The sequence below is a fragment of the Thalia democratica genome, chromosome 5 (genome assembly GCF_965202585.1).
Source record: "Thalia democratica chromosome 5, ktThaDemo2.hap1.1, whole genome shotgun sequence".
NCBI classification, from domain to species: domain Eukaryota; kingdom Metazoa; phylum Chordata; class Thaliacea; order Salpida; family Salpidae; genus Thalia; species Thalia democratica.
The window spans coordinates 45871574-45891552 of NC_139169.1; the positions used below are offsets into that span (position 1 = coordinate 45871574).

The following is a 19979-nucleotide window of genomic DNA, read 5'->3' on the forward strand; positions in this document are numbered from 1 at the left end:
AAAAATGAAATCAAAAAATATTTAATTTAGATTTGTTGTTAGTTTATTTGGTTAAAATTTAAAAAAAATGTTGTTTGTGTGTTTTTTTGTTAATAAACCGTTTCTAACTAGTCAAAAAAATCCGGTCCACCTGCAATTCAGAGTTTCCTAAAGTGAGCGATAATGATTCCTCGGAGGCGGTTTTTTTTGATATCAGAGGCAATAACTAGTCAGGGGAAAATTGGTAATCAAGTAGTAGAGGGGGCGACTATTTCTTTTCTTTTTGTGAAATAGACGACCTTGAAAACGAGTTAGGTAAATTATGCTATAGATTTGAAAGCAAAATCATTTCAAAGTTCAAAAATCATTTAATAGGTTAAATTAAATAATCATTATTACCTTTAATGACTAAAAATATACACTATCAAACTATTAGTTTTGCAGACATTTTTTGACTTGAGAACTAAAGTAAAATTTAAAACGTTGCTACTTAATTTAAAAGTTTAAGAGTTTCCTTATAATAATATCAATTTTTATTGGTCGGTAGTTTAACAAAAAATATAACAACCAAAATTATTATTTTAAATAATATTTTAATCTATTTACCGCAAAATAAAAGGTTTTTTTGTAGCTTAAAGTAACTATTGACAAAATTAAAGGTAACAGTGTTTTTTGTTTTAACAGTGACACTTTTGTGCATATGAAGACATAAAAGTATAAATTAAAGCTGCGCTGATTTCTTTTAAAACATAGTTTATAAAATTCACAGTGCAAAATAAAAATATATATACATTAGGTTAGCAGATTAAAAGAAGTGGTTTTTAAACAGCTCTTGCTCTTATTTTAGACAAAAGAAGATTTTTTTGCCTCCATCAAAATTCTTTTTCTAGGTCCTAAAGGAATTCCTATTTCTTCTAACTGTTTTTCTTCCAAATATGGTAACTCAGACATGCCTATGCTTTGATGTTGGAAGTTTTTGATGAACTTCTTCGATTAAAAATTAAATTTATTTATTTTTTATTTATTTCTATAAGAACAAATACTTAAAATTGTATTTTCTTAAAATGCTAGTTTTTTATTTTATTAAATAAAAAAATCTTAGTTAAATATCTTTAGTTATCAAACTCAAATAAATACCTCATAACCAAGTCTTTTTAAAAAGATGTTGATCAGAGATGGCTGGGGTGACGGTTCGTGGAAAAATTTTGTTAGTTTGTTCATTTTTGTTCTTGCACTTTCTTTTGCTACTTTTTTGTTTGGGCTTTTAACTGCTTGCTGTCGTTCGAGATTCTCTTGTCTCGCTCGTAACTAGTTTCAAAATTAGACAAATAAAATTTAAAACTTAGTTTAGGTATAATATATCAAGTCGAAAGCGTTCGTTTTTTATTTTTTAAAACCGATAACTAGTTTTTAACTAAAAAACTTTTACAGCATTTTAAGTTTTTTACGTTTTTTTTTTACAAAAGTACGTACTTATAGTATTAACAATAAGTACAAATGAAATATCTAAGCAAACGTTCACAAAAAGAAAAAAAAAGTTATATACAATGTTTCAACTTTTTAAAAATTACAGTAACCTGCAGCGTAACTTCACACGTTAAACCCACAACAAAAAGTGCTAAATTATACTTGAGGTAAAAAAGGGCTTTAGCAGATCCAACTCAGTCTTTATACTTATATGAATTACACCTACTTGTCAAATTAATTTACTTTATTTACAGGTTATATCAAAAAATCTCTAATTAAATTTAACAGTATTAACTGACAAGCATGTGGTTTGTTACTAATTGAAACACTAACTTATACGAAATACTTAAAAAAACTACAATCTCCTCTCGCGAATCTACACACTTGTTTGGTTATACACTCTCGTTTAGTTACGCGTTTTAGAATTCTTAAAATCTTTAATATTGTACATTTTTTGTGTGCATTTAGTTAACAATAATACATTAATTTTTATTATATTTCAAGAAAATTTAAAGTAAATATTTTGAAAAATAAAGAATAAGATAGATTTTAATTAAATAGAGATTTTTGCATTTTTAGTTTGTGCCTTCCATGAGGAACTTATTAATTTCTTAGGCTTTGCTTTTTGTAATTTAGTTGTCTTAGTTTCCTATTTATACTTTTAAATCAAACAAGTTACAATGTTCAATTCCTCACAATATTAATGAAATAAAGTTTCACTTTAACTCAATAAATCTCTTACTTTTAGCTAACTTGTTCCTTTCCCACCTTATATTTAACTTGTCTTGTGTAGCAAAAAAGAAAAAAAAAACTCTAATATCATGCAAGATAAGTTTAATTTTATTTGGGCAAGAAAAAAAGTAGAAAAATATACTTTGTATACACATAAACAGTTTTTATTAAAAAACGTTTCACATGTATGTAAAATTCAAAAAAAAAAATTGTGAACCCAAAAAGAGAAAAAGTCTATAAACTGTGTTTAATCAATTGCATTTTAAGAAAGCAGCTAACTAAGTTAGGTTAGTGTCATTTGCTACCTCTCGTTTAGTTACGATCTCTCGTTTAGTTATGCACTTTTGCTGTGGACACAATAGGCGTAAATTCGCAAGAGGTGAATTTAATCACAAATTTTTAAATAAATGACTATATCAACATAAATAATGCAAAATATAAACAAGCTACTATATTATTTTAGAAAAAACAAAAACATTCAGTGTCTTTACTTAATGTAAATAAAAATTATAAAAGATATAAATTAAATATTAAAACCAAGATCAATTTAGCAAAGTGCAAAGTTATATGACAGGCGAACTTACGCGGTAGGCTACTGTATGTAAAAATATAAAAAACACTGTAAAAGTATAAAACAAACTTCTGCAATATCTTTTCTGATAAATTCAATCTGATGAACATTGACTGCTTGGTGGTGCATATCATTGCTCAGCTGCGACAATGAACGTGCTAGTGACATTACATTAGCTTCTAATCTTGAGAACCGTTTGTTCATTGATCTTGAAATAAATCAAAATAGTGTTATTTATTACAGTTATAGAATAAATAGATAGTTTATTTAACGATAATTAATGTTTGTTGCTTTATGAAAAAGTATAATAAAGACGACTTAAGTATACTACTGTTGTTGCTGTAGATTTTTAGTATACGCTTATCTATTTTATTATTTTTTATCAAAAAAACTACTAAAGTTAACATGTTTTTAAATGAATTAACTTTTATAGCTTTAAAAATTAAAATATTTAGGTCATTTTATGCATTTTTTTTTGAAAAATGGTCACACGAATGAATAAAAGAAGTTTAGTTGTTTGTAGTTTATATCTTAGTTTTATGCCAATGTAATTAAAAAAATATAGAGATGTATCTACTATAACTCTCTTAGTTAAGTATGCACAATCAATGTTAGACTATAAAATACAATTTCCTGTAATTAAAGTAAAAACTAAAAGCTATAAAAACTGTTAAAAAGTAAATGTACAAAAAAAAAATTGCATTACTAAAAAACTAATGCATTGGTTGGGTAAGCAAGTTAAGTCGAAAATTCCGTGTTTTTTAAAGATTGTAATCGTACCTCATTTCCTTGAAGTAACGATCAGATTTTCCTCTTTTGCTGCGGTGCCTTCTACCACCTTTTGATCGGATGGCGCTGCTGCAGACACTAGCAGTTGTCATTGAAAAGACACTTTCACTATCGTACACATCATGATCTAGTTGTCTCATCGTCCTGTAGCATTTTTTAAAGTTATTTATTCTTAAGAACTTTTGAAGATATAGTTTGCCAAAAAATGTTTAAACAAAAATATTAAATGTTTAGTTTTTGCGATCAGTAAATGTTTTAACACAGGCTTTTATAGAAGTGGCGGAATATTTTTATAGAATTTTATAGAATCTCTGGAATTCCATATATAAAAGTGGAAATTAATATTATCCGGTTCTACAACCAAGTCGTAACACAAAAACTAAAAGTTAACAATGCAGAGATCGTATTAAGAGTTAAACCAGATAAAGTGAAACTGTTTACTAGCATAACTTTGTTAAGTAAAATAGTTTTGAACTAAATCTTTTGAATTTATTTATATCTTAAATAAATCATAACAAAATAAATTGTTTCAAAAGCATTAATAAACTTAAAATATTGAATACTATTTTTTACTTGTTTGTCAATAATTATTTTATTTTGTTACAAACCTTAAAGTAGAGTTTCTATTCCTTATTAGTTTAAATTTATTTTCTTATAATGAAAATAATAATAGTATTAAATCAGCAACCAAAAAACTAAACTAACGAACTAATTTTTATGAACACTTATTTTATTTTAAATTTTATTAATAAATGATTACTTAAAAAATGTATGACCAAATTACAACTCTGTACATCTATCATATAAGTCTTTAGTCCTATAAACAAGAAGTTTATAAAATTATTAATATTATATTTAAACGAAATTGTTTAATTACGATATTTTTAAGTAAAAATTGATTGTTACTTTATATTAAGTTTTACAAAAACATTACGATTTTTCTAGAGATTGATATAGTTAAGCTTTCATTCGAACATAACATTTTTCTTAAGAAATTCGAAGTAAAATTTTTTTACAAAAATAGGTAATTTATATAACTAAAAAAACATATTCAAAAGTGTACTTATATTTGCACTATTGTAAAAAAACAACTTGACTACCTTTAAAAATTTTATTATGCAACAGCTAGCTTTACAATATAAAAACTAAACATACTTCTTCAATTTAAAACCATTTTTTAGAATATTATCCTGTATATTAAAAACAATTACTTAAATTTTTGAATCAAATTTGTACAAAAATTAAATAATTACAAGTATACTTGTAATAAAAATAACTAATGTTTACTAAAATTTACGTCCAGTCTAATCTAACAAGTATGATGATAAAATTTAGCAAGATGCACAACTTTTTTTTTGTTACAATTTAGCTAAGAATTTAACAGAAATTATTGTTAAATTTGTACTTTTAAAAATTGTACTATTAAAGTATTATTTAATTACTTGATAATTAATATCTTCTTTAAGTTTTTAAATAGGTTGATTGACCTCTTCACAAATCTAGAACAAAAATATTTATGATTGAAACAACTAGTATAAGTTTTTAACTTTTAAATACGGTACAAACTCAACTTTACGTTAAACACACACGTAAAACACGATAAAAACAAACATTTTACAGATAACTAAACTATAAAACAGAAAGCTTTACAAATATACTTCTAAGTGACAAAAACAACTAAAAGTACTAAAAGTACAGTTTTAGTAACATACTAACTTAAGAAAAACATGTCTTTAAACAACTACTTGTAAGTTGTGCTTTTTTACGACAATTACATGTAACGTTTATTTAAGGTGTTTTTAACTTTTTATAAACGTTTTTTAGAGAATCAATTGAATAAAACAACTTAACTTCTTTTGCTAAATTTATTTTGTTTCCACTAGTACGTGCATTTGCAAGCTTACAAAAGCAATGCTACCAAAAACAGTCATGTTATGCTAAAAAATTTTGTTTGAATAGATAGTTTAAACAAGATAAGAAACACTACATTTAAAAAAAAAATTGTTAGATTTTTTTACAAATTTTTGTCAGCCGGTGTTTTTTTGTTTTACTATAGACATGTTTTTGTTTTTTTACATATAAGACTATTGTTATTTTTATGTTAAAAAGTTACTTTGTAATATAAATTTTTTTTTAACCATAAATGAGTTTTATAGTTGTTTTTTACCGTTTATTAACCGTAAAACAATTAAATACAGCTGTTAGCTAAGCATTAAATTGTAAGGTTTAAGTTAATTAAATTTATAAAACGTTATTTTTTTTTGTATTTTTATAAATTTAGAACTTTTAATTTTCTAACAAACCCATTTGAACTAGTAACATCTTTGCATTTATTACTAGAGTCGTATTTTCGCTCATTGAAATTGTTTTCTAAGCAAGTTCTATTTTGACGTAAAAGTTTTGGGTCTTCGTAATTATCGCTTTTTTTATCGTTTTGAAACTGAAATTTAAAAAAATTATTAAATTAGAGTAGGAATGGTCTTTAACTGTATCTAGAAGACCAACAACTTAGTTTATTAGTTATTCAATTATATAAATATAATAGAACAACTTACATTTATTCTCGAATAATCTTGCTTGTAATTTACATAGCGAGCATCGTCTTTGATACCATTGTCTTTAACAACTGTAAAAACAATAATTTCAATTAATTGTAGTAGCAATTACTAAATAAATTTTATCTACACTAAATTACTGTTTCAACAAAGATAGAACAAGTTTAAAACATTTTTACAAATAAACTGTTTACGATAAAACTTTTGCAAGAAATAATCCATTATTACTACATATTTTATAATAAGTTTTCGTTTCCACAAACTTGTCTAACTTAAAACAATGCTCTTACTTTTATATCCAGCGACGCTTGTCAAACTCTTTTTATTTTCATCTGAAACTTTTGTATTGACGTCACGAGCGACGTCATCATTGAGCGGAGGCAAAAGCGGAGTTGCTGACCTGTTGACATCGAGATTTGCAAATTGCTCAGCTTCGCCGTACATCGAAGTGCGAATCGAAGACAATGTCAAGTTCTTTGTGTCGTGCGTCATAACTGCCCCGCTGTCGAGTGACGTCCTTCCGCTTGATGCCGCTCTTTTGACGTTGACGACCGACAGTGGAGTTGCAATGACGTCATCGTTTGCGTCACTTGAAGAAGCACTCTGATCACCACGAACAGCTCGTCTGAAGCTGGCATTTTGTTGGCTTACAGTAAGTTTCCTTTGATTGCTTACAGATTTTTTGTTTGGCGAATCAATTAAGTTCTCACTATATCTGCAAGAAAAAGATTGTAAGATGCTGATACGTAGGTACTGACTGGAAATATCTATACTTTTTAGAACTTTATATCGTTAGAATAAAAAAAAATTCACTGGATCAAACTGAGACTTTTCAAATAAATTATTGCTAAATACACTCCAAATATAATTTTGTTATTTCGTTCATACGTTTATTATTTTCAAAAAATGTTAAATTACAATTAATAAATTTTTTATGGTTTTTTAGTTTTCAGTTTAATAATATTTGTTTAAAAAAATTGATTGAAGTAAAGAAAGGTTAATAGAATGAAGATTTATATAAAAGTAAAGTTTAAACAGTGAAATATGTATAGTAACAATTGGTGTGTCTTGAAAACTAAAATTGGAGAGTAGCTACAAATCAATGATCTAATTTTTTTAATTATTAAAATAATTTGAAAAGGAAACACATAACTATAAAATACACGACTGAAGTTTTCTTTAGAAATTTTAGTTAAACATTATTTTAACTTCTATCGCAACAATAAAGAACTATAAAATTGTATAGGTTTATTTCTATTTATAAAGTTAGCAAGTATGTACTTTGATTTTTTTTTGAGCTTGCTTAATTTAAATGTATGTATTTTATAGATTTTTTCAATAATTTAAGTGAGAAAATTTAGTTTATACAAAAAAAATATTCTTTTTTTGTAATCAACAACAGGTATGATCTAAATCTTAGCAAAACATAGAAAAGTTACAATTAAAATGATATTTTAAATGCGGTATAATATAAAAATGTAGTACAACACTGAAAAATTTATTTAAAGATTTAGATTACTTGCATTTTATTTGTTACTTTAGTTGTGAAATTTTGTGATATTTTAGTATTTCAAAGTATAGAACTTACTTATTACTATGAAGATTTTTTTGTAAATCCACGTAGTTTGACTTATTTGACATATGTTGAGGTGTTAAACATCTTCTCATATGTAGGTGAGACTGACTTATCTTTTTTGGAGTATTTTTTGTGTGGTGGTCTGACGGTGTTTTTGACCTAATTTAAAGTATCAGTACAAACAATTTAAACAGAAACAAATAATAAGGTCATATATTTAACTTAAAAAAAAAACTTTCAGTTTCCAAAAACCCATAGCATAGTCCAGTGCTTCTGAAATAGGGTTCCGCGGAACCTTAGGGTTCCGCGAAGCCTTTCGAAATTTAAAAAAGAAATAAATAAAAAACATAAATCATAAAACTTCAAAAAATATGGAACACATAATATGGTAAACATATACAATTATAGCATTCATTGATCTGCTTAGTGTGAATCTACAAGGTAGGACTTTTAATGGGTATTCATTATTAATAGGTGTCCTGGTTGCGCAAATTTTTGCAAATTTTTTGAATTTCTTTTTAGTGAAGTCATGAAAATATTGGTATTATCACTAAAGCAAACAATGTAGGAGCAATCAAAACAAATTCTAAATGTTTACACAATAAAACTAAATAAAAAATCTTTATCAGAATTTTATTAATGGTATATAATATTGTTTCAAATGTTGTAAAAATGTTTAAAAAGATGTCTCTTAGCTTGATTTAAAATTTAAATGTATAAAAGCTTATCTTTTACTTAAAAATGATACTATAATTTAATAAAAATCTGGCCAGGCCTATAAAATTATAACAGAAATTGAATTTGAAATAGTTTCTTAGACTTACATGATAAAAAATGATGCTCTAATTTATAAAAGTTGTGGCCAGGTCTTTAAAAGTTTAACAGAAATTGTGAAATAACTTTTTAATATTACATAATAAAAGTGTTTAAATGTCTATGTGTTAACCATCGTAAAGTTTGTTATTTAAGTATTAAATGTTTTTTCTGTTTAATTATTATAACTCAATGATATTTTTTTGATATCCTTTTATGTTTGATATTTTTTCAGAAGAAGTGAATCTTCCTACAGATACAGAAAACGAACTGCTGCAACTATCTGAAGATAGCAATTTAAAATTGAGTTTCAAAGGGAAGGAGCTTTTAGATTTTTCGATATGTGCAATTTCAGAGTACCCGTCTTAGCAAAGCGTGAAGTTAAATTTATTTTACCATTCACCACCACTTATCTTTGCGAGTCCGGTTTTTCGCATGTAACAAACATTAAAACGAAGCAAAGGAACTCTATGCTGACTCCAACCTTAGCTGCCTGTCTTCGTCTCAGTCTCCGAAATCCAGCCGCGCATTGACATGCTTGTTGCTAAGAGACAAGTTCACGTTTCGCATAAATGTTTTTTATTTATTTTTCGTTAGGCATTTTACCCGTTTATTACAGTAATCGATTAGGTTCATGTTCATTTCGTTACTGTTTGTAGCTTTCATTTTGTTTTTATTATGCAAGGAAAGATTTTTATGACGTTGCGATTAATTACGTTTGTTTTCGTTTATTTATTATAGAATCATAAAATACTTATTGCCTCTGGCGCACTTTGAGTTTGGCTCGACATAATACTATTACAATTAGTATGATTTCTAACAATGATATAGTTTTGTTAAAAAATTCGTTTTTCACTGAAATTCTTTTGTTTTTTGCAGGAAGTATTATATTAAATTTTTTTTTTTTAATTAAATTAGGGGTTCCGCGGAAAAGATGAATTTTGGAAAAGGGTTCCGCCACTAGAAAAATGTTCAGTAACACTGGCATAGTCAACTTAGTTGACAACAATAAACTTAGTTTATACTTTTGAATTCACCTTTTTAGGTTTTCTCCTGTTGCAACATTTGAATTATTTAAATTGTGCTGCGGCGTCTTGTCTTGTTGCGTCGGAACAGTTTTTTTTTGAGGGCTAGGGGCAGGAGTAGAGTGAAGCGATCTGCGGACTGCAGGTACAGGTTTACCACCTCCCGGTGAAGGTTTGACTACTATTTGATATGACGTCATAGTTGTATCGTGGCTAGGAGGGTGGCGACTTAAGTTGTGTGTCGACTTTGAGTTTTTAGAGCTACCAATTGTGACATCTTGAGAAACCTGATCATTGAAAATATTATTTGATCTTTTATTTAAAATTGAATAAGTACTTTTGAAAAATATTTAAAGAAGAGTACATTTTCATTTTAGGTTACAAATACACATTTAAGGTATAAACTTTGTAAAGATTTGCTTTTTTTTAATAATTCATTTTTAAATTGATCACTTTTAAACCATGTTCATTATTTTACTTTTAGCAAAAATTTAAACATAAGAAAAGAAAGATGAAGATAAAAAAAGGATGTTTGTAAAAATACACAACTACTTTTGTAGTTTTGATCTAAATTTTGAATTTTTGGCTCTGAAAATTACCTAAAAATAACCAATTTAGCATTAAGAATATGCTTTTATTTTTAAGTTATGAGTTCATTAAATTAAATAATTAAAAAAGAAATATACAGAAGGTAAGAACTTTTATGGTTAAGTTTATTTTTTAAGAAGCACAAAACTCATTAATAATTATTTATTACTTCATGAATACCAAAATGAAGTAAAAAACTTGAAAATAATTTTAACAGTGTTTATACTTAAGAGATTTGATACTTATTATTTTTGCATTGATATAAAAAACTCAATTTGTTTAGTTTTTACTGTATAGAACAATTTTTTTTGACTAAACGTAAATCTACATAAATTTTTTTTTCAAACATTCAACAAGTAGTTGTTTAGAGATATAACTTTTGATTGATTTAATCGCAAATATAAAATCATATACTAGACCTGTATTAAGCAAAAAACTATCACGAAATGTTGATATTAAACTTTGAATAAACAGAAAACTTTATTAAAGTTTGTTAGAAATGCGACGCAAGTTTAACGAAATTAGAACTAATATGTAAAATTATTAGTACTTGGAAAAAAACTAAGATTTTTTTAAATTATAGATTAAATTCATAAGTATCGTATTCTAAAGCCTTAAAGTAGAGTATTTCACCTATTCAAAAATTCAATTAAAAAATACTTACATGTTCAAGAATAGTTTTTAAATTATACGTTCAAGCTGTAATTTCAGATATTTCGATTCAATATTTTTATAGTTCTTTTTTTATTTAAGTTTATTGCTTAGATTACTAAAGTTTTAAAATTTTAGACAAATGTTTTTAATACTTAAAAAATGCACCGACTTTGTTATTTGTTTTCTGAACAGAAGAGTTAACTACGTTCCAATCTTGGTCGTGAAAGTTAGCGGGTACAGCACTTTTGCATCTTCTCTGCGAAGCACTCATATGTTTTGCTCTCATTTCAACATTTGACTGAATATATTTTGTATTATGATGGCTTTTATGCTTTGTGTGATTTGTTTCGGGAGTTGATTGACGTTTTTCAATGTAGTATGTGTCTTGAGTACTGGTGTTGTACACATTTTTTTGTTGGCTTGATAGTTTTTCATACGTTTGTTTATAAGGTTCATTTTGGTGCATATTCTTGTATTGGTTTTGAAGTCTATTCATTCGTTGGTTGTGCTATAAAAATTGAAGCTAAAAGTATCATTTAATAAAAAAATTTTAGTCAACTTAGTTTTAATTTTTTATTGAAATTTACGACTATTAAATTGTAAGCGTTTACTAAAATAATTATTAAGCTAGGTAGAGCCTTAAAGTTTAATGATTTACAAGATCCATAATAAACTATAACAAAACTACAGTAGAAACTTTACCAACATTCTTTATTATATGTTTATCATCTCAGTACTTCATTCAATTAGCTATTGTATTTTTACTTTGTAAAAAGTTTACAAAACTACATCAATAATGAAAAAATATTCTGATGACCTCTTTAACTTATTTGAAATTCTTATTATGTATTTAAAATTTCAAATACGAACTTGATGATAGTTGACAATATGCTGCTGATAGTCGACATTTCTGTATAATGTTCCGTAGTTATTGTTGCTTGTTACTGGATTAGGAGTTTTGCTTCTAAGACGGCTGGGCATTGAATAATTACTGTTTTTATGTTCATTTTCTTCAACCTTAAGTTTTTTATTTATTTAGTTTGGTGTTTTTAGTTTTTAAAGTAGTCTGTTTATTTTTAGATTTCATTTAATTATATAAAATAAAACACAATTTTGTGTTGTATATGTTAATTTTAAAGTGATACTACAAAATCACCAACAATTTCTATTTAATTCTTAGGTTTTTATCGCAAGTGAATTAGTTATATGAAATCTATTTAAATAATTCAAAAAAAAACAGTTTTAATCATTTAGCTTCAAAATACTACACTTGTTTAGATCAATCAAATTAATGTTAAAGTTATTAATAAACATTTCAAAACGTTAAGTAAAAATTTTTAACTTTTTAGAAACTATCTTAATTTCCAAAAAAAGTTTAAATACCTCTAAATTATTTTTAAAGATATTTAATTAAGAACTACAGTAAAAATCTTAAAACATTTTAAAAAATATTAATTGGTAAAGCAAATTAATAAAACACATTGTTTTCTACTTTTGTAATTATTTAAACAACAAAAAATTGCTAAAACAACAGTATGTGATTTTAAAATCTTTAAATCTCTTCAAATGAGTTGAAAATGAAAGTTTTGTTTGAATGTTATTGAAGACAATAAGGTACTTAAATTGAAAACGGCTCAAGTACCGAGTGGTCAGTAGTGTTGCTCATTTACCACCCGCTAATCGGCTTCATTTTAGTTTATTGAAAATTTTCTCTATCAAGTTGAAATGTAAACATATTTTTAGATTGTACTATTAACGCATTTACATACTTTTTTCTTTAACTTAGTATAAGAAAAAAATTAACACTTTGAAGTTATGCTTTTTGTTCCTAAGCTTTTAGCTTGAACACATAAAAAAAAGTTTACAAAATTTAAACTAGTGTCTATCTAAGTATCAAGTGCATAGATTATATGTAAACTCATTTAGTCTTGCATGTTAATGTTTTATTTCAATTTTAAAATAATTTCTACTGTATTTAAGTTTTAAAGTACCAAAACGATTTTCCAACACTAAAACAAATCAAGTGATATAAAAGGGACTCTTAAACTCTGTAATAAAAAAACAAATAAAAATGTTTATATTACACCTCACATTGCGTACATAAAAGCACTAAAAAACCGATGTAAACCATGAAGTTTTAAAACCATTTTTTAATATAAGTTGTTATGCGTATTTATTTTAACTAATCACCAACTAAATTCACCTAGAAATGATATTTTTTACCTGTTTTGCAATTTTTAATTTTAACCATGACCATGCAACTGTTTTGTTCGGTTTCTGTGTTTAAAGCATTAAATAGTACTAATTTTTATTTATTTTCACTATAGAATTTGATCATTGTCCGAAATATTTTTTTTTTGCTTTAGTATATCATTATACAAAAACAGTTGATGCTTTTTTATTTGAATAAAACACAGCAAAACTGTTAGTTTAGAAACAACTTTGTTAACTACCCTTATTTAGCCATAAAAAATGCTTAAGAGTGTTTTAAAACATACAAAATTTTCAGATTTTCTTTTTTCGTACATCCCTTCACTGTCATTTGGACTTTCTTGAAACTGATCAACTTTCAAAAGTTGTTTTAGACGTTCTTCAACGGACATTACTTTCTGTTAAAAACATTAACACAGTTCTATTTTAGCTTTGAAGTTAACAATTATAATATATTTTTTTATTTTTTACGGCTTTTTTATTGTTTTTTAAGTACCCCAAGTAACAAAAAAAGTAAAAAAAAAATCAAGATACTCTATGTTGTAAACAACTCTACACATTTTTTAATGGCATATACATCTTGAAACAAAAAAGAAGAACAATTAACATGTGTAAGTCGATAAAATAAGTGTAAAATAAAATTTGTAACATATATCTATGTTTGATGCATAGTTTTTATTTAGTATAATTTTATCGTATGACAGATTATATTTTATTTGTTTATTTTTTCCAAAATGTCTAGTAAAAACTGTAATTATTAATCAAAAATACTAATTTGACATAAAGGGCTAAATATTTATAAATTTAACAATTTATTAAAATTTTTCTAAATATTTTTAATTATTAGTTTTTGTGCTATATATGAGACTATATTTAATAAGAGTTAGACAAACCGAAGAATTTTTAACTGGTGATTTAAGGACAGAGTTTGTTCTTTCACAAGTAGGTGACGTCGAGCGAAGAGCTTTTTCTCTGATTGCATCACTGACTCCAAGCATATTACGACGTGGATTTTGACACCCTCTATTATTATCGCTCGTCTGAAGTAAGAAGTTTTGATTTCAATTTAGAAGAGTAGTTATAAAGCTAAATTAAGTATTGTTTTTTAAGTCAGTGTTTCTTGAAGTGTACGTACAGTTAAGAACACTGAAATTGTTTTACTGTGACATAAAGCTTAAAAAGTAATGTTTTTATTTAAGAAATAGGTAAAAACTATTTCGTATTTCATTTTTCAGCGCTATTTTAGATAGTTATTTGCGAATTTCTAAATGTTATATACAAATTTTAAGTCTTTAAAGATTTGTATACTAAATAATGTAATGTGCATAGAAGGTTTTATTCATTGGTATGTTATACACACTAATTAAAGACCTTTAAATAAACTGGTTTAGGTAAAATTAGATAAATGTAATTTTAATCTTTTTACTTCCTTTTTTTGTACTTTGAAATTTATAAATAGATTTAATAAAGTCAACTAAAAATTTATAAACATCTAGTTGTTGGTTTAGTGCAGGGTTTCCCAAAGGAGAAGCTAGTCGGGTGGCTATATCTAGTAAAAGGTCAATTTTGATGTTTTGGGCAACGAGGTATCGATAACTTTTAAGGCGGCAACAAGTAAGTTACACTAGATATACTGGGGTTTTGAGTGAAAAAAAAGGTCTTAGGTACAATCTACTGGGGATTAGAAACTTAAACTAGATTTTCTTGGGTTCATAATGAAATGGGACTATATTTTTTTAGTTTTCTGAAAATGAGGTGGTTGTGAAAAGGATTTTTGGAAACACTGGTTTGTGGATTTCTGTATGGAAGCATTGAAATATATAGTTATCATTAAGATGTTTTAAATGCCTCATCAACTATTAGTCAACTCTCAGAGTAAAACAATTCTGTTAGTAATCTAAATAAATAGTACTACCTCGGAGACTTTTACTTGTTGCACTGTTATTTACTTATGTTCTTTTAATTATAATGAAAATCATAAAAAAACTTTTAAATATTATTTTGAATTTTTACAGAAATAAAACTACTAAGAAAGAAAAAATTAAACTATATGCTACTAATATGTTACCAACATTCAATGGCGAAATTAACTTGTTTAAATTAATAAAAGAGTAAACAAAATAATAATAAAGCATATAGTCTCATATAAACAATCATTTCGTCTTAAACTGTAAAAAATAAATTCAATTAAAGTATTTATTAATGAAATTTGTATGGGACAAAAATGGTGATGCATTTTAAATTAGTTTTTACATGCTATTTCTGTTTTTTTTTGCTGTTATAATTTATTGTTATGTTTTATTAGAAGTGATTTTCTCTTATAGTTAAATTTGTTTGTTTTATATTATAACTTTTTCAGTTTTTTATAAAACCTGGTTTTTACAGGTTTTTTAAGTTCGTATTATACATTATTATAATTTATATGTTATGCTAAATACCAATTCATATAAATCTAAAAATATTTTGCTGTATCATGCATAAGTTAAAGTTTATTTTGTCACCGAAATATTAAAGTTATTAACATTTATTTAGCACCAAAAATATATGTCTATTATAGCTTTACCTATATGAATAACAATCAATGTTTTTCAATAAAAGTTTTAATTTATTCTCACTGCAACTCATTAGAAACTTACTACAGACATTTGAAGTAAAGCAATAGTATTTTTAACTAAAAACATTTTGTGGTGCTTGAAAAACAGAGTATTCGAAAAAAAATGTTTGAAATAATAGATAATAAATCAAAGTTTGTTAAAATGGGACTAGCGAGTGATTTTGACAATCTAAATGAAATTGAAAAGGAGATAGTTGATATACTGAAAGACTTGGTATCCAAGAAAGAAATAAGCCAAGAAACGTTTAATGAGATTAAACCTATAGGCTCAATAAGACCAAGATCATATGGTTTTCCGAAATTGCATAAAACGGAAGTTCCTTCGAGGCGAATTTTGTCAATGACGAAGTCTCCCCAACATAAGCTAGTTTCTTAACTTATTACTTGAACCAGTACTAAATCATTACTCACGTTTTATTGTTAAAGATTCCTTTGAAGTAATTTAGCGGATTAGGACTATCCTTATTTTTCTTTGATGTGAAAAAACTCTTCATAAATGTCTCACTAGATGAGGTTATACAAATAATTATGGTGAAGCGTTATATAGCTTAAAAAACTAAGTATCAAGAAAATAAGTTTTATAAAATTAATGAAAATAGCTACAAACGACGTTCAGTTTAGCTTTGATAGCAAGAAATATAGTAAAATAGACTGAGTGGCTATGGGGCCTACTATCGCTAATATCTTTATGGGATAACTAGAATCTAAATTGGTTGATAAATTATTATCAGGTTTTTTACATAAGATACATGGACGATTGTCTAGATATTTCACAAACAGAAAAAGTTAATGAGACTTTGTTTTGTAAGTCAAACATCTTACATAAAAAAACTTATTCCCTAAGGAAAAAGAAAACAATAACAAAATTCCTTTTTTGGATACATTAATTACAAGAAGTTAAGCAAATTTTTTTACCAGTGTGTATAGAAAGCTTTCTTTTACAGGGCAATATTTGCATTTTCAATCTTTTTGTACCAAAAAATGAAAAATAAACCTGATAAGAACCTTATACCATCGGGCTTGTATAATTTATTCTCCTGAACTGCTTCATACTGAAACAGAAAAGATTAATGAAATACTAGGCGAAAATGGTTATTCATCAGAGCTGATAAAAGGAGTCATAAAATCACACGATGACAACCGTAGGAAGCCTAAATTGTTTGGACTGGAGAAATTTCCTGCGGTTCTTAAACTACCTTATTTTGGTAACGTACCAAGTTTATTTGAGAAGAAAGTGCAAGAAAAAACCAGTTAGTTTATAACCAATTTAAGCCTAGAGTAGTATTTGTATCTAAACCAATTCTTTTATTGAAACTGAAAGACCCAATATCCTACCTTGATAAAAGTTGTATTTTTTTACAAATTTAATTACTTCTGCGAAAGAATTTATATTTGACAAACATCTAGGCATCTAAAAACGAGAGTGAATGAACATATACCAAGATGGGTATTAAACTTTATAAAAGAAAAGACTAATAATAAGACGAAAGCTGTTATAAATGCGAAAAAAAGACCTTCGATAGCAGAACATCTAATTAACAACGTCAATTGTGCAAACAACTATGATTTATCGAGATTTATGGTTATTAACAATTTTACAAACTCCATTGATTTGGTTAGGTTAGAAGCATTCTCAACGTTTTTAAATGAACCTGAACTATGTAAGCAGAAAGAGTTTGACTAAAAGGTGTCTTTATTTATTTAAAAGTGTCTTTGTTAAATTTATTTAAATAGTTTCCTTTGTTATTTTATTTACTTAAAAGTGTCTTTGTATGTTTTAAACATTTTGTTTCATTTTGTAATTTGAAATGTTTATTTGCGTTAATTACTACTTTACATAAATTCTTTTTTTGATTGGTTTTTGCAGCAATCTAATTAATCACTTTAGTAGTTTTCTAAAGTTTGTTGTTTTTAGTTAAAAAACAAAACTAATGTTTATAAGTTTTACAAAGTGTTTCCCTTTTTGTTTGTTTTTTTGTTTCTAACGTACAAACTTATTTACTATGTTTTTGGTTTCTAAATAAAACTTTTAGCAAACTAGTGTAACAAATTACAGTTTTTTCCCTTGTTGTAAGATAATAAATGTACTTTTGTATCAAGTAAATAGTAATGCATTTTTGCTAGAATATTGGAAAACATTTCATTAGTTTATGTATTAGTGAGGATTTTAAAAAAATCTTAATAAATTAAACTTTAAAGTACAGCTCTAGTTTTAAGTTTTCCTGGTAATGGTAAGTTATAGTATAACTATATACTTACTTTGAATATGTTATTATAAATATATTTTAACATATCTTTTTAAATTTAAATTAATAAACTATATATTGATTTGCTAACTTTTGTTCTTAAATCAGAGTATGAAAGAAGTAAAACAACTTGTATTTACATTTTGTTTCTATATTTTTAATTATAAAAAACATACATTAAAATAACTTTTGACGTAGATTTTTTTTTCAAAAAACAAAAATTTAATTTCATCTCAGCTTAGTGATATTTATAATTTTTTTGTTCATATCAACCTGTAGCTACGTCTTTATGTGACGTTATAAGAAAATTTGTGTAAACAAACAATACTTTTGAAAAAGCATGGAAAATATTTCTAGTAGTAAAATTTAGTAACACAAATATTTATTCAATTTTACATCTTACGTACCTTTTATGTAAAGAGAATTATAATAACATTAACTGAAAATTTTTAAATTTTATTAACAATTCAATGTTTCATTCGTTTGAACTAAATCAAACGATGGTCTCGTTTGGATCAAACGAGTGGAACATTGTTTTGTTAATAAAATTTAAAACTTTGAATTGTTCATTCTCCTTATCACTAAGTCAAGAATTTTTATTGTGATTTATAAAGTAAAAAGTACACAATAACATTAACTAATAAATTGTGTAAGTACTTTTGTTTCCGTTCAAACTAATTTAAATATTTCTTTGGTATTTGTTCACTTTATTGTGACGGTTTTTCCTCGTTGGTTTGATGAACTAATTGGTTTAACAAATCAAAGAATTCTTGTATAAACAATTCTTTTGAAATTGATCAAATTTTTATTGTATATTTTTAGTTTAAAATAAATAACAAGTAACAGTTTTAAAAGAAATAAATAAATAAAGTACACAACTTATTAATAATAAGAACACTAGAACGGCTTTTGTTATTAAATGTTCTGCTAAACCAACAGTTTTTGTTAACAATTCAAACATTTGTTTCTACAAGTCTGAGCAAAAAAGATTGTTATCAATGTTTACAATAGTTCTAAACTTTAGTTTAATTTCATACCAAATCACTTTAGAAATTTTGAAATAAGTAGTTTAAAACGAAAAAAAATATTTCATATGTTATATAGAATATTTTTATAATTTCAAAATTTTTAATTACCTTTAAAGACTTCGAACTTGACACCATTTTTGTAGACTACTTTAAACCTATCTGTTTTGTCGATAGTATTTTGAAACCAACTTTTTTAATTTCTAGCTTATTAGAAACAAGTTATTTATTAATTAAACTTTTAAAAACCTTAACTAAAATATTCAAAAGCAATAGTAACTTAATATTTCGAACAATATTTAAAAATCTGTGTTAACAAAAAGTAATAAATTAAGTAAAACAATTTTTTAGTTTTATACTACAAAAAAATAAGAAATAAGTATAACTCTAGTACATGCTAAAACAACTTTAAACTGACCCTATTTAACTTGTCATTAATCAAATAAAAACGTAAGCGATTTTTTATCTACTTGTAAAAAGAGTAAAAAATATTTTTCGAGAAAAAAGTAAGCAATTGGAAAAGTTAATTTGACCAGTTTAACTTTTTTTTCCACGAAAGATTTTTTACCTTTCAACTCTCACTTTCCACTTGGCGTTTACAAACCTAAAACTTATTGATTTTAACTTGAAAACCTATCAAACACTTACTTTAAAAACAAGCGATTTAACTACGTATTTAAACAAATCTTGTTTTAAAAAACAATACGGAAAAATACAATTAGTAGTTTAAAAATTTCTTTTTTTTTAAATATTACTTGTATATAGCGGTATATCATTTTTAGTAAATATATTTAATTTATTAATTTTATGTATTAGTTTTATTTTATTTGTTTTAAATGAACTTAATTTAAATATGTTTTAATACTTTGAAATGTAAAAAGGATACAATTTTCCCTAGATAAAACGAAATTAAAATAATAGGTTTTTAATTTTAACTTAAACGTTTACACGTTATTAATAATTTTTTTATTTTTTATTTTTAAAAGTGTTCATAAAATTAATGTACACATAAATGACTAAAGCGTTATTTAACTTCTTATTTTTTAGTTTTTGAAAATTATTGTTTAGCAACAACAATAGTTTTTTTTTTATGAAACAAATCAGTTATTTACAAAATTTTGTAAAATTTTTAAC

General features: G+C 25.4%; 1 protein-coding gene across 2 annotated transcripts; it reads right to left on the reverse strand.

The window, feature by feature from the left end:
• Window positions 1-615: 615 nt before the first annotated feature.
• On the reverse strand, window positions 616-19050 carry LOC145835608 (uncharacterized). 2 transcript variants are annotated; one of them, XM_082943279.1, is made up of 15 exons: window positions 18957-19050; window positions 13854-14000; window positions 13248-13358; window positions 12973-13026; window positions 11620-11766; window positions 10919-11257; window positions 9520-9794; window positions 7682-7828; window positions 6384-6808; window positions 6094-6164; window positions 5842-5978; window positions 3530-3682; window positions 2819-2957; window positions 1117-1287; window positions 616-966 (listed from the first exon to the last, which is right to left on the reverse strand). In XM_082943279.1, the coding sequence occupies exons 1-15, from the start codon at window positions 18981-18983 to the stop codon at window positions 823-825; spliced, it is 2487 nt and encodes an 828-aa protein (XP_082799405.1). In that variant the 5' UTR covers window positions 18984-19050; the 3' UTR covers window positions 616-822. The 2 variants fall into 2 exon arrangements, with proteins under 2 accessions (XP_082799405.1, XP_082799406.1); XM_082943280.1 differs by lacking the exon at window positions 12973-13026.
• Between the last annotated feature and the right edge of the window lie 929 nt (window positions 19051-19979).